This window comes from Paramisgurnus dabryanus, chromosome 21 (assembly GCF_030506205.2).
Source record: "Paramisgurnus dabryanus chromosome 21, PD_genome_1.1, whole genome shotgun sequence".
NCBI classification, from domain to species: Eukaryota; Metazoa; Chordata; class Actinopteri; order Cypriniformes; family Cobitidae; genus Paramisgurnus; species Paramisgurnus dabryanus.
This window is the reverse complement of record NC_133357.1, coordinates 31,569,525-31,585,903: the sequence shown is the minus strand read 5'-3', so window position 1 is coordinate 31,585,903 and position 16,379 is coordinate 31,569,525. Positions and strand designations below refer to the sequence as shown.

The window sequence follows — 16,379 nt, the reverse complement described above, 5'->3', positions numbered from 1 at the left end:
ACGATGACATAAAAGGTCTATAAATCATAGTATATTCAAAAGATATAAAAAACAAAAGTTAACATATTGAAATACATATTATTTCACATTGTTATTGCTAATATAATTTGTTGTTTTAATAATATGGGGTGGGTTGTTGTGCTAACAGTCTAACCGCGTGATTCTGTTGCTTCTTCACCACGGTAAAATACAATCCCGTACGGTCACAGCCCTACTCACAAATCAGCGTTACAAATGAGGACCACTTATGCCACAAAGGCTGAAGGTCTGCTCTGCCAGTGTGCCCGCTGCAAAAGTAAGTGACTGGTCACGGTGTATGTCCATTTTCATGAAATGCATACAAATAACACGCAGTGTGATTATAGTGCTATATATACGCAAATTTTGCGAGCATATGATACTCCAGTCCTTCACGGATTTTGGCATAATTATGCATTGCACGATAATCACACTGTGCTATGTGTATGCATTTCATGAGAATGGCTGACGCCTCACTGGATCAGATGTGTAAAAATACGCACATATATAACAGCGGACCAGCCACTTTTTATTGTTTGTTCCTCCTTTGAAATGTAAACAATGTACGCGAATCTCATCCACGCGTCAGCTCCTACACTGCCCAGCTTCATGCACAGAGACAGACACCAGACGCACATTTCACCGGGACAGCGCCACCCGGCACTCGTGGGCCAGTACTATGGAAGGTTTTTTGGTCTTTTTTAAATTAATTAATTAAATTATAAAATAATTAATTAAATTATAAAATAAAAAATAAAATCGCAAAATATGTCCCAAATTTGAAAATTAAATGCTAAAATAAAAATTAAAACATTATATTAAATTATTTCATTTTCATTTTTAACGTGATGAAGCATCATTCTGGCCAAATTAAAAAAGAAAATTAAATTGATGATTTGACATTTCATTTTCAATATAATCTTGAGTCAAGACTGACAATATTAAAATAAAAAGTCAAGCTTGAAAAGGAATCTGTAAATAAATTTTTAAAAGGGTTTTTATTCATACCCAAGCAATAATAGGGACAAAATTAAAATGTAAAGTTCAGTTTTAATTTTATGTTCTCTTTAAATTATTTGTTTTCATTTTCTTTTTCGTTTTCATTTTCTTTTTCGTTTTCATTTTCATTTTCATTTTCAACTTGTATGCAAATTCAATGTTAATCAATGGGTGGCGTTTACTTGCTTAAAAAAGGGGGATTGGCTGAAGCAGTGTTGCCAACTCAGCGACTGTGTTGCTAAAATAGCGACTTTATTGCTACATCTAGCGACTTTTAGGCCCATTTAGACAAACTTAGCGAATGTTTGGATGAATCTTAGCTTCACATCTGTACAGATAGTACTGTGTCGCTTGTACTGGCCCACGAGTGCCGGGTGGCGCTGTCCCGGTGAAATGTGCGTCTGGTGTCTGTCTCTGTGCATGAAGCTGGGCAGTGTAGGAGCTGACGCGTGGATGAGATTCGCGTACATTGTTTACATTTCAAAGGAGGAACAAACAATAAAAAGTGGCTGGTCCGCTGTTATATATGTGCGTATTTTTACACATCTGATCCAGTGAGGCGTCAGCCATTCTCATGAAATGCATACACATAGCACAGTGTGATTATCGTGCAATGCATAATTATGCCAAAATCCGTGAAGGACTGGAGTATCATATGCTCGCAAAATTTGCGTATATATAGCACTATAATCACACTGCGTGTTATTTGTATGCATTTCATGAAAATGGACATACACCGTGACCAGTCACTTACTTTTGCAGCGGGCACACTGGCAGAGCAGACCTTCAGCCTTTGTGGCATAAGTGGTCCTCATTTGTAACGCTGATTTGTGAGTAGGGCTGTGACCGTACGGGATTGTATTTTACCGTGGTGAAGAAGCAACAGAATCACGCGGTTAGACTGTTAGCACAACAACCCACCCCATATTATTAAAACAACAAATTATATTAGCAATAACAATGTGAAATAATATGTATTTCAATATGTTAACTTTTGTTTTTTATATCTTTTGAATATACTATGATTTATAGACCTTTTATGTCATCGTTTATAACCCATTTTATACAATACATTTCATAGAATAACAACCTGAAAACCTGCAGAAAGAACATGCAGAGTTTAAGATGTTTCTGATGAGTTGTGCAAAACCTGATTCCTATTTCTTTAGACATTCATTTTCGGTAAACTCTCCGTGAATAGAAACACACTTCTCCAAACATGTTGAAACTCTTAATAATTTATTGTACAAAAAATGGGTTACAAACAATGACAAAAACTGTTCCATAATTGATATTAAACTCAAAAGATATCGAAAATAAACATTATTTAATGTTATTATTGTTAGTATGTTTAATTAGATTTTCTCAAAGTGGATACAAAACGAAATCGACAATTGCATCATTACGTAAATAACTGCACAAAACTTATGGATACTCCAATCATTGCTTTCAGAAATTCGCTTACAGTAGCTCCAGATATAAGCACAGCATTCAACCAAATAACGAGTTGTGCTGTCAGTATACGCGCTCCTGGCTTCATAACGATAGTTGTCATGTTTGCCCATTATAGTTTTAAATTATTATTATGCTATCATTATCATCACCAGCACAGTGCCTGCTTCTCCTTGAACGAGAAAGCTTAATATGCGTGTGGCTCGGACTCCTTGCACATGAACTTTCATGGGCATGGCTCTGACATTTCCTTGCAGAGATGTTGTTATTCGCGCAGGGGTTTAAAACCAGGGAGTGAGTTGGTACAGTTCAAGAAATCAGAGCACTTGGGCATGACGCGCTTTATAAGGTTGCGGCCGTGACATCACCGCAGCTGGCATACAGCAGTGATGCAGTATTACTGTGATATCGTCACAGCCCTTATGTGCGTAGCTCGTCTTCCACGCTTCAGCTATGGTCAGAAGAACTGTATGTTGTGTCCAGTGCAGTGTACACAGAAGACTCCGAGAGACTCGCATTTCACAGAGGACGCAAGTTCTGATACTTGTACAGACAACACATAGGCTAAATAAACAGATAATGTTCATTTAAAAGTAAGTGACTGGTTGGTGTATCAGCTCGTTAAATTGAACGCCTCACCGGACCAGATGTGTGAAAATACGCACATATATAACAGCGGACCAGACACTTTTTATAGTTTGTTACTCCTTTGAAATGTAAACAATGTACGCGAATCTCATCCACGGGTCAGCTCCTACACTGCCCAGCTCCATGCACAGAGACACCAGACGCACATTTCACCAGGACGTCAGCGCCACCCGGCACTCGTGGGCCAGTACAAGCGACACAGTAGCCTATCTGTACAGATATGAAGCTAAGATTCATCCAAACATTCGCTAAGTTTGTCTAAATGGGCCTAAAAGTCGCTAGATGTAGCAATAAAGTCGCTATTTTAGCAACACAGTCGCTGAGTTGGCAACGCTGCTTCAGCCACTCCCCTTTTTTTAAGCAAGTAAACGTCACCCATTGATTAACATTGAATTTGCATACAAGTTGAAAATGAAAATGAAAACGAAAAAGAAAATGAAAACGAAAAAGAAAATGAAATCAAATAATTTAAACAGAACATAAAATTAAAACTGAACTTTACATTTTAATTTTGTCCCTATTATTGCTTGGGCATGAATAAAAAGCCTTTTAAAAAAATGTATTTACAGATTCCTTTTCAAGCTTGCCTTTTTATTTTAATATTGTCAGTCTTGACTCAAGATTATATTGAAAATGAAATGTCAAATCATCAATTAAATTTTATTTTTTAATTTGGCCGGAATGATGCTTCATCACGTTAAAAATGAAAATGAAATAATGTTTTAATTTTTATTTTAGCATTTAATTTTCAAATTTGGGACATATTTTGCAATTTTATTTTTATTTTATAATTTAATTAATTATTTTATAATTTAATTAATTAATTTAAAAAAGACCAAAAAAACATTCCATACAGTACAAGCGACACAGTACTATCTGTACAGATGTGAAGCTAAGATTCATCCAAACATTCGCTAAGTTTGTCTAAATGGGCCTAAAAGTCGCTAGATGTAGCAATAAAGTCGCTATTTTAGCAACACAGTCGCTGAGTTGGCAACACTGCTTCAGCCAATCCCCCTTTTTTAAGCAAGTAAACGCCACCCATTGATTAACATTGAATTTGCATACAAGTTGAAAATGAAAATGAAAATGAAAACGAAAAAGAAAATGAAAACGAAAAAGAAAATGAAAACAAATAATTTAAAGAGAACATAAAATTAAAACTGAACTTTACATTTTAATTTTGTCCCTATTATTGCTTGGGTATGAATAAAAACCCTTTTAAAAATTTATTTACAGATTCCTTTTCAAGCTTGACTTTTTATTTTAATATTGTCAGTCTTGACTCAAGATTATATTGAAAATGAAATGTCAAATCATCAATTTAATTTTCTTTTTTAATTTGGCCAGAATGATGCTTCATCACGTTAAAAATGAAAATGAAATAATTTAATATAATGTTTTAATTTTTATTTTAGCATTTAATTTTCAAATTTGGGACATATTTTGCGATTTTATTTTTTATTTTATAATTTAATTAATTATTTTATAATTTAATTAATTAATTTAAAAAAGACCAAAAAAACCTTCCATAATAACATCCTACATTTTGGAGGATAATTGAGTTAATCTGGACATTTTGAGAATTTTGTATTAATAAGCACAAGAAAGTGCTGTCTGAAGCCCTAAGTTGTGGCTTTCCAGGCATGCACACAGAACTTCTCAAACAGGACGTAAGAAGTGCAGTGACATTTCTTTGGCGTTCTCTTTACTTGAATATTTAAATTGGCAACCCTAAAACACATTTAAATAATACATTTTTGAGATGATGCAGCACTGGCACGATCAGGCATGTGATAGTTCTGTTAACTGGCTATCAGGTACTCCTTATTATTGAGCCCTGCTCATGTTAGACACATTTGACTTCATTAACCACATTTCACACATGGATGTGAGAACTTTTATCTACCTTTTTTCAAACGCGGAAGTAAGTGGTGACGTATTTCCCATCTTTGTGCGAGACGTCCACTTCAATAGCCAGCCGGTAGAAAACAGTGTATTGGGAGCATGCATAAAACATGATTTAAACTGTTAATATTTACTACACCTGCCATGTATGAACCAGTGTGAGGATGAAATTAAGAAGTGGCTTGATATATCATATGAAGATATATTCAATCATTTCGTGTTGTTGATCGGAGGTGACGAGTCTTCAATGCGCAAATATAAAAGCATAGAGCATACGAGTATCTTTACAATGGTAAGTCAGTCGAGTGTTTGTACATGGAATTTACCAAGACCTTGTGTTTTAAACCTTTTTAGGCAATGGTTTAAAATGTCACAACTCTCCCTCTGGTTTAAACGGCAATTTTTAATGGTTTGAGTTTTTATGGCGACACGTCAAGCTTCACGCGGTCCGACAGTCAGCAGCATCTTTCTCATTCAACACATTGTAAGTTATTTGAACAAACCATAATAAACATATTAAACTGCTCCATGTATTGAGTTTGGTTTTTGTTTTATGAAAATATTACTACATCGCTTCTTACGCACTAGATAAGCTGATGAAATTATTTGCTTATTTTTAAATGAATTGCTTTTGCATTTAAAACATAACAAAAGTACACGGCACGCAAACACATTACGAACTATTATAAACATTAACTAAGCAGATTATGTCGTATATATTCTGTACTGTAATCACATTTTTGTAATATGTAGTAGCAGAATAAATAAATCAGCATTTTTTTATCAGCATAATATTAGTTGTTTTAAACAATTGTTGTATTTATTGATCACTGGCAGTTTCTGTGAAAGGTTTTACTTGATTGATTTGTGAATACAGGTATGAGTGCATGTGCACCACATACACATTCGGTGGTTGTGCTTGTATTATGGTTAAAACAAATGTTTTGTACAGATTTACTGCATTTGTATTAGCTATTATGGTAACCCCTAACTGCACAAATTATGTCGGTCTTCCTGGATTTCATAATAAACATTAAAAAGCCAGTCAAAATGGCACACTTGTAACCTTTGCAATAGACTACCATTAGCTTTAGTGGCTAACTGGAAGTCGTAAACAAGAAAGCTCAAAGATGGCGGCGCCCACATTTATGTAAAAAAAAAAAGGTGGATAGTTAACTACTCCTTAAAGGCATAGTTCACCTGCATGAAAATCAGTTTATTTTGACGGATTTATAGCTTAAACTCAAGATACTTAGCCATGCTTGAAACAAGAGACACCAGTTATCTGGACCTCTACTTCGTTCCATCTGAACCTGAGACATAACTAACCAATAAACACAGTAAAGGTGTACAAAACACATTTGGTGCCATGTTCTTTCAGTGCTGTATCCTAAATGTTGTTATATAGTGCAAACTATGCTGTATTTAAGGCCCTATCACTCTCTTCCCTATGTCAACGTAAAGCACAGCCGTGCTTCTGATTTTGCACAGTTTTAAACAATAGTGTTGTAGAAACATTGAACAGCTAAATAGAGACAGACAAATCTTTTTGCAACACTGCAGCATTTTTGTTTTCTGCAAAGTAAAAAAAATTCCGTCTGTAAAAGAGTTTACAGTAGGCTATATGTGACCATAAAGACAACTTTGAAATGACTAGGTAACACATTAACTTTGTTCATGACAGCATTTTGAGCAAAAGATTATTCTAATTTATAAATATGAAAACGGTCCGCTTAGACTTACCTTTAGAGGACCATTTTGAAGCCCCAGTATCTCTTCTCATTTACAAGGTATTTTATGTTACATATACATGAGTATCTGACTGTAAAAATAATAAAGGCTCTTAACTTACCTTATCTTTAAAGGTACATATCCAGTTGAGCTAAAATATTTATATAAAAAAATCTCACCTTAGCTGAAATGGAAATGCATAGACTTGGACCTCTTGGAACTTAAATTGAATACCCCAGCCTAAAATGGTGTTTAAGGATTTGCCAATTCTTTGAAACAAAAAGGTTTTCATAGAGACATTGGTAAAATTGCTTCTGCAGAGAAAAAAAATAAATATAATTGATTGCCCATATCATGTCGCCCTTAGTATTGTGATACATATCGTATCATGTAGTTGTGGTGATGCACAGTAGGGCTGGGCAAAAAATCGTCTGCAATTCTCGTGCGTGTTTTCGTCAGTAATGGCAGTTTCTTGATTAGTAGTAAATCTCCATAACCTGCTTACAGATGGAGCAGCGTTTACTATCCAGATCCGTATTTCACAGAGAATCTAGGCAAAATCGAGTTCATAATCAATGAAAGGCGACTCCGATAATCTATGCGATTTTGGCTAGCTTCTTGGTGAACTATGGCTCTGTGTAGTAAATGCTGCTCCATCTGAAAGCAGGTGATGGCGATTTACTACTAATTAGGGATGGGCACGAGAACTTGATTGCTCGAGTACTCGAACGTGGCATCGATGATCGATCACGAAAACGATGATCATGTGGGTTTATTTATTTTTATAAAACGGGCAGTTCTAGTTCTTCATTCTGATTGGTTGAAACGCGTTCTAAGCCGTGATAAAATACACTGGTAACCTCACGGTTCAGACCACATTACATAAGTATCACTGCGCCACTAATGCTGCGTACTGATTTATGAAAATAAACACCACAGTCTTTAATCATATTTTTATTTGTCTACAATTGTACAATTAATGGCGAGATAAATGTCAATAAATATTGTTGAGTCATCTCGTCGATAAAGAGAAAACGTTGTCTGAAGAGTTTATAACTCAAGTTCATACGTCCGCTATTATCCACTGGGTGGCGATCTTACCCAACTTAAACACTGACGCATTCACTCAACACTGAAAACACAGCGTGTAAATTTTGATGGCTCAATCTGATCTCTTACAAAAGTTCTTCACAAATATGGAATTATCTCCGCTTTTAGCTAAAAATTTGAGAGGTGATAAGAGAACAAATGAAGGTAGGATGAATGAAACGTTTTTTTTTGTTTGTTTTTGTTTGAAAGCGGATGGTCTGTTCTTTCATTTGATATTTTATGTTTATTTAAAGAAGATAATTTTTCTGCAAGGCATTAAACTAAAACTGGGTGGCAACTTAAAAAAAAACGCTGACGGGGAAAGAGTTCAGCATGCTTCCAAGCATATTCACTTCAACAGTTGATTAAATTAGATGAATGGTGATTTATAAAATAAACACCACAGTCTTAAATCATATTTTCATTGTGTCTTTGCTGCATCTCTTTGGTTGGGAACTGCGCTCTGTTTCAGTCACACTTGATTCTGAGGAACTACTTTGTTTGGCGGAAGAGTAATATTTGTACTAATATAATTACAACTTATTTGTGTTTTATTTTATAAAATCCCGCTAACTTTATGCATATGAAGTAACCGTTTTATAAACGCAATAAACCCCTTGAAGCGTTGGGTTACCAGTGCATTTTATAACAGCTAAGGGAGTTTTAGGCACTCCGCTTCGCGTCGGGTGGTTCTTCGCCTCTACGTCGTGCATTAAAACCCTTTAATGCATGGCTGGCCGTGGATTATCCCTTACGTGTTTCACTGTTTAGAATTAAATACTTTTTACAAGCACTTTTGCAGAATACTTTTGATTGAATGTCTGCGCTGTCTTTGTATTACAGTTGATATTCGGGAGATTAAAGAGATCCGGGCAGGACAGAAATCACGTGACTTTGAGCGATATGTGGAGGACTCGACTGCCAGGCCGGACCAGGCCCACTGTTTTGTCATTCTCTACGGAACAGAGTTTCGACTCAAAGCTCTCAGCCTGGCAGGTACCACACACACATATTACATATAACACAGGTCTGCAGTGTTCTATTGTTTACTGTATGATGAAGTATTTGAAAAACAAGTGTGTGTGTGTGTGTGTGTGTGTATGTATATTGAATATTGAACATATATATAATATTGAACATAATATTGCAAGCAGAGGGAGAGCGCGCAATATGTCCAATACAACCAGCACCACGTCGAATTTCATTCAACACTACAAATCACACAAAACACTGTAAGTAACAAAGTCTGTTCCATTGTTTTCAGCTAACATCTTAGCCATGTTAGAAGTTGATAAAAATAATCCAATAATCCAAGGCACTCAAATGTTATTGAGAAAAAATGTATGTATTCTACCGGTAGGTATGATAAACATCGTAGAAATGAGTCAACCAGCAGAGATTTTGGACTATAGTCTCTATCGAGATTAAGCGCCTACGTCTCTTGCTGTGCGCATGCATGGTCACGAAAACTTAACATTTGTTCACATATTTAAGCACCGCACGCTGTTTCTGTGTAAGAGGAGCGTGCAAGTCGCGCATCCGCTGCTCATTAAGCTCGTGAGTATTTTTTGCCGCTTATTGGCTTTATATAGACATATGCATCAAAATTCCCACCTTTGCAAGTATCCTTATAAATATGGCCATTTAGGTCTTAAGAGAAAGTAAACCGCTAAAAGAGAAAACGCATGTGTAACAGTAGCTGTGTCCCAATTCAAGGGCTGCGACCTTCTAAGCATTAGACCTTGAAAGGTGAGCACTCGGTCTTTCAAGGTGGCAGCCTCAGAAGTTCGCGAAGAGATAACTGAAATGAGACGGTCTAACCTTCGGAGGACCCATAATTGGTGTCACCTGCTGCACGCGCCCACCGCGCCTGTCAGCAGGACACAGCGGAGACGTTTCTGACTTATTAAAATAAATATGGAATCAGAAAAATATCAATTTATTTAAAAAAATATATGACACTTTGATGTAGATTTAACTATTCAACAGTATATCAAATTAATCAACCTTAGAAATATACGCAACATAAACAGAATAATATTAACATAAAACATAACTTATAATACTAAAACAGTGACAAGAAAAAAAAAATTTTCTGATATATTCACACTTTTATTTAATAAAGGTTTTTATAGCTTATTTTATAATATTTAGCCATTATAAAGTTGTGGCAGGCGCGCACCTTTTTAATAATTTTTTGTTGCAAATAAAACTCTCATAGTCCATAACTATTGTAGATTTAACTTTGTTTTATATATACATTTAGTTAAATCATCAAACATCTGTATGACTTGTCAGTGACTTGCTTGACTCAAGCTATGACTTGACTTGAATTGCTTGACATAAAGCAGTGACTTGACTTGACTTGACTTGACTTGACTTGACTCGACTCTCACAAAAAATGACTCGGACTTGCTTGAGACTTGAAGGTTAAGACTTGAGACTAACTTTTGACTTGCACATGTGTGACTTACTCCCACCTCTGATATATATACACACACACACACACACATATATGAGTGCGTGTTGAAGTTTGAGGAGCATAATGCTGCAATTCATTGCAATTTTGTATATATATATATATATATATATATATATATATATATATATATATATATATATATATACAAAATTGCAATGAAATGCAGCATTATGCTCCTCAAACTTCAACACGCACTCTTTTGATCCTATCTTTTGTTTGTCAGCTACCTCCGATGAAGAGATGGTCATGTGGGTAAAGGGTTTGACCTGGCTGGTGTCCGATACATTACGCTCCCCCACGCCCCTGCAAATAGAGAGGTGACCTTTGACCTATTTTTTAACTCTTTTCTAGACCCCATTAGGTATTGATTGATGACATCCATTAAAGAACATGTGATCCATGCTATGTGTACACACATGTCAAGTAAAGTTCTGGCCTGTGATCAAGTACAGATATTTTGAAAATAAATGTTATCAATGGTCAACATTTAAATTGTTTTTTTCTGTCATTGGACACATGCAGGTGGCTAAGAAAACAGTTTTATGCAGTGGATCGCAACAGGGAAGACAGGTATGTTCACAAGCATCAAGTTTATGAGATTGTATTGTATTACATTGTATTGTATTGTTTTGGACCGTCAATTTAGTGCTATATGTATATATATATGTATATATATATATATATGTATATATGTATATATGTATATATGTGTATATGTGTATATGTGTATATGTGTATATGTATGTGTATGTATGTGTATGTGTTAGGGTTGTGCCGATAGACGATAGTATCGTGTATCGACGATCTTCAGACATATCGCCAACGGCAGGCTTTCATGGCGATAGGCATGACGATAGTTGGCGAATGGTTACTATTATTATTATTATCATCATAGTTTTACATTAACATCCACAATGCATGCTTTTCCTCACATGAGGGTTTGTGGGCTTCACTTTACGCGGAAGGCTTGTAAAGAGAGAATTCCTTCTTGCACGCACCTGCACTTAATGCGCGCGTCTTGGACTCCTTCTAGCACCCGCGTCATGACCAGCTGCGCTTCTCTCTGTCTCACGTGCACGCGCTCTCGCGTCTGTCCGAAGTCTAAACATAAAATAAAGTAGTAATCCTTATGTCTTTGTTCAGTTTAATGCATTTCATGCGAGCTGAGGCAAACTTTACTTTTTGTTTAAAATATGACCCGCTGCATGGCGCCTCTCTCTCACTCTCGCGTACGTGCAGAAAGCTGCGCTCTGTCCGAAGTCAGATCACTAGGTATTAATCCTGTTTATGATATGCATTTCAAGGATTCAAGAAGTTGTAGCAATACATCCCTCGTGTTTATTATATGTTTGTGTTTAAAATATGATCGCGTTCCGCTGGACCGATGCGTTTAAAAAGGCTCATCTGAGAGCACCACTGCTTGACACGTGTAGCCTTCTGCAACAGCACTAAGCAAATGCATTGAATTGTTTGTATGTGCGTGCGCAGATGCATGTTTTTAAAGTTATTAAGTAATCATGGTTAGGGTTTTTGACGCGCTCGCATTAATGGCATCAGTTTTAAGAAGGTTGCGGTCATGACGGTGTTGCTCTTGTTCTTTTTTGTCCACCCATCAAGTGACTTTTATAATGAGTAAAAAATTAACAAATAAAAAAATGAGTAAACTACTGCCCCGCCCCCCGATACTATCGTGTATCGCCGATCTCAGAGGCTGACGATAGGACGATCTCAAAATAGGGCATATCGCCCAACACTAGTATGTGTATATGTGTATATGTGTATATGTATATATATATGTATATGTAAACGGATAAGGAGATTAAGCGGGTTCTACCGGTGGTCGTTGGTCAGGCATCAGCTGGGCATCACTATCATCTACGGCCAGTAGATCAGAGGTGTGCCGACCTTCATATTTACCAGAACTGGGTCTGTTTGTCTCATTGTCTTCGGGGTCGACGACAAGACGGGTAGAGAGAAACAAAATCCTATTAGCGTAGGGGCCGTTCAGATGTAATGCAAGTTGCACACAGTGAAGTGGTTTAAATCAGCTTGGTTTCAGACAGGCTAACTATTGGGGCATAAGTATGTTACCCACAGTTGAGGATTTAGCAAATTGGGGGCCCAATGCAAAGGTATCTATGGGCCTTTTTACACCTGGTCACTTCATGTGTTTTCTCTGATCGGATAGCTATCTGATTTGTTAAAACTGTTCCATTTACATTTGGCCACATAAATGCGTCTTTGCAAAATGGATATGAATCCAATCTTTTACCCCCGCCCAAAATGCAAATACACTATTTATTACTCCGCCTTAAAAAACTTAGGATGACGTTTATGCAACAATAGGCAGCACTTACTGTATGTTGTACTGTATGTTGGACAGGGGACGTGCGTCTCCTTGCTTGGCATGAGCTGAAGCTCGCAGTACAGCGCAGCAGGAGAGTGACAGCCGGGAGATTTCATGTACAGGTTCATGACAGGAAAAGCATTCACAAAACTCTCTCTTAAAGTTTTATTTCTTTGTTTAATATTATTTGAGTTTGTCATTAGACTCTTTTATTCTATGAAGCTTTTTTACCCGCTGTCATCGAAAAACTTTGGAACAATTTACCTCTACCTATTAGGACTGCTTCGTCACTCTTTGTTTTCAAATTCCATCTTAACTTCTTTAACTCTGTGGACCCTGTACCGGGTCCAGAATTATCTTATTTTGACTTAATATAAAATATTCCTGTAATTTGTAATGGTCTGTCATGGACCCAGTACCACATATGAGATACTGTTTGAAAGCTTAGACTCTCTACTTTCTGCAGATATGCATCACTTTGACATATCTTTCACTGTAAGAAAGTTATTTACAATTAATTTACACCATCACCCCCCCCGATATTTTTTAATATCTTTTAATATTCATATATTTCATGTTTTTCAAGTATGACAAACATGGGCAAGTCTTATATCAAATGAAAGCTCTCAGTCTCAGGAATAAGTCTGCAGCGTTATTTTTGTCCCTATTATCATCACCTATCTAACAATCATCGAATGAATAATGAGGTAAAAAATTGTCTTTTGTAAACATATGGGAAACTTGAGTGTGGACTGCCTCAGATAGCACAGATAGCCACAAATTATACACCATCTTTTATTTTAGGTCCTTCTCTAAAAAATGAGTCCATTCACAGCATTTTCTTTGGTTGTGTGCATAATTAATCCCTTGCTATTTATTATATGTGGAAAACAAAAAATTAATATTTATATGAAAAATTAATTTTCGCACACTTCAGTAAAATGAGAATAACTTTTGAATGGAACATGCTAAAGAGTTCATTCTTTTGTTGGGTGTTTACTGTCTGCTGCTGGTAACAACCAGAACTGTCTGCAGTCTGCTAGAGCACCCAGAACCAGAGTTATACACTATCAAAGATAGTATTACAACATAAAAAAAGAAAATTTGGTGTTTTAGCATATGAAAAACCACATAAATAACACTATTTGTCACAAACAACAGCTTTTTATGTAACTTCAAAGGGATTTTTGCAAAATGATATAAAGATATTGCATTTATTCCACTGTATGTGGTTATGGGAGCACTTCAAATGTTTTTAGGCAGAAATTGTACACCAAAAGCGTATTAGTCCTCCCATCAGTTGGAGTAAAATAACTTTTGCATTTATTATGATAGAGAAAAAATTCCTTTTTCCTCTGTAAGCTGGCAATTGCTGGAATCAAACAAAACTGTCTGGAGCTTTCGTTACCACTCAGGGCCAGAGTTATACACTTTTAAATACAGACTTTAGAAAAAAAACATCAAAAAGCGCCTATTTATTTTTGTGTTTATTAGAGGCCTGACATCACATACAACCATGTTTAGCACTTTTAACAGAGTTTTATGTAATTTCAAAGGGTTTCCTGTAAAATGATACCAAACTTTTGTATGTGCACCTTTGCATGTGGGTATGGGAAGCTTTTGAAATTGGGTAGGCCAAATCCAGGCAAAAATCCCCAAAATAGCCTCAGAGTGTAAGAAGTTAAAAGACATTTACTGAGGGCCATCTGACCTCTTACTGAGGCTGTTGAATTTGGACTTTTCTTACTGGTTTTTATATGTGGCACAGTGGATGCTCTGCATTAGAAATTTTGATGTTTTCCTGGTGCACGAATGCTCTCTGTTTCATGTCTGTGCGTCTTTATATTTTGGTAGTTAAATGTAAAAAATTGCCGACTCAGGGGGTAGTGGGCCTAATCAGTTAAAAACACACACTCGCACACAAACACACTCCTGTTGGGTAAATAGAGCACAGAGACGGCACATCCTGCGACAGGAAACAACATGAGAGTGTGCGCACACACACACACACACACACACACACACACACACACACACAGAAGGTAAATACAGAGAGACACCGGAGGGGTGGAGAGAAACAGTTTGAAATATATTCAAACGAAACTTGAGGTTACTTGTAGATGTGACGGATTAGAAAGCATCAGTGACTAAATCAAAAGGAAAAGACAACATGTGCAGTAAAGGTGAACAATCCTATCCACTTACAATGGAAAATTACCTCAGCACCTTGTCTTAGTGTATGTGCATGTTTATGTAAGCTGTACAAGCATCATACAACACACACACCAAATGTATTATTTGATTTTCAAAGATTTATTATAAAAACAGATTCTTTTTTTTCTCGCAAAATGCAATAAATCCATGAAGTTGTTTTTTTAAATGCTATACATCTATTGAATCCATATATAAATGTCCATTCATTATTAAAAAAGAAACATTAATGGCATTAATCAAAACACTTACTTTGTCATATTTAGAACATTGTCATTGCTGGTGTCATCCTTTGGAACGTTGTCTGTGAAATATTTTGACAGCAAACAGCTGTAAAATGTTTTAGTCCTGCTTGATTTTTGTTGACTTCCAGTAAAATGGAAAAGTTTGGTAAAATGTAAAGTTTTTCATAAGATCCCCTGGGGGTCAATGTGTTAGTATGACAGAAGCTTGATGTTGTCGTGTGAGAACAAGCAACAGCCGCCATGTTTCCTTCGCCCGAGTGCCTCTCACGTAAATTATTTAATTTTTGATGGGATTATTCCCCGCTACAGGAAACCACCACAGGTTTATCAATGCCATCAAAAAGTATTATTTTGTTTTTGTTTGTTTGTTGATCAAGAAGTTCAACGTTGATGAGAAAAACAAGGATTCAGTGTGTATTCAATGCGCCACCATTATTATTTTTAATGCATGGAATGGTGCACTGTGATTGTAGAATGCAATAAATCTGCTTAACCAGAGAAGGAGGACTGGCGTTTGTCGCGGTTTGAAAAAAAGGAAGAAAAGATGAAAATAACATGGCAGATATCGGATTTTGCGTAAAATGAAGAATTGACTTTTAAAAACTGACCAGAACCAATACTGATTTTGATATATATATATATATGAAAAGTTTGTTTCAAAAATCATAGATAATTGATTTAATAGATAATTGATAATAGATTTGCACTAGTTTTCTCTGCAGTATTAAAGATTAGAAACCACTGCATATTTTTTGTTATTTTGACCATGTTTTCCTCATTTTAATTTAAGTAAATAAATGCAAATAAAAAATTAAACACATCATCATTTTATTTGCATAAATACATATAATTGATAAATCTAGAAAAAACTGAAAGGGATATATACACATATGCATATAAGTATACAAAATGCAACATATCACAGTGGACATAATTAATTTCTAATAAAAAGCTCTAGGGAACCCTGCTTTATAGATTATAGCAGTTTTTGAAAAACTTGAACGGTAAAAACTGATGGGTTGAAATTATTCTGTGTATTCATTGTATAAATCTCTATCATAATTACATTCATCAATGTCTTTTATGTTGCAGAATTTCTTGTAAGGATCTGAAAAGTATGTTGTGTCAAGTCAACTACAGAGTTCCCAACATGAGGTTCTTGCGGGAAAAACTTCCGGTAACACACACAAATCATCTGGATAAACTGTTGTATTTTCATTATATTACTATAAAATAGATATAACCATAC

At 35.8% G+C, this 16,379-nt stretch overlaps 1 protein-coding gene across 2 annotated transcripts in view; it reads left to right on the top strand.

Annotated features, from left to right (window-relative positions):
* The window catches only part of plcg1 (phospholipase C, gamma 1), a 72,954-nt gene that overhangs the window by 20,332 nt on the left and 36,243 nt on the right, over positions 1-16,379 (top strand). For both annotated transcript variants that reach the window (XM_065286576.2, XM_065286577.2), the window contains exons 3-6: positions 8,689-8,841; positions 10,551-10,644; positions 10,850-10,897; positions 16,223-16,307. In XM_065286576.2, the coding sequence (XP_065142648.1) occupies positions 8,689-8,841; positions 10,551-10,644; positions 10,850-10,897; positions 16,223-16,307 (380 nt within the window). The remainder of the gene's footprint in view (positions 1-8,688; positions 8,842-10,550; positions 10,645-10,849; positions 10,898-16,222; positions 16,308-16,379) is intronic.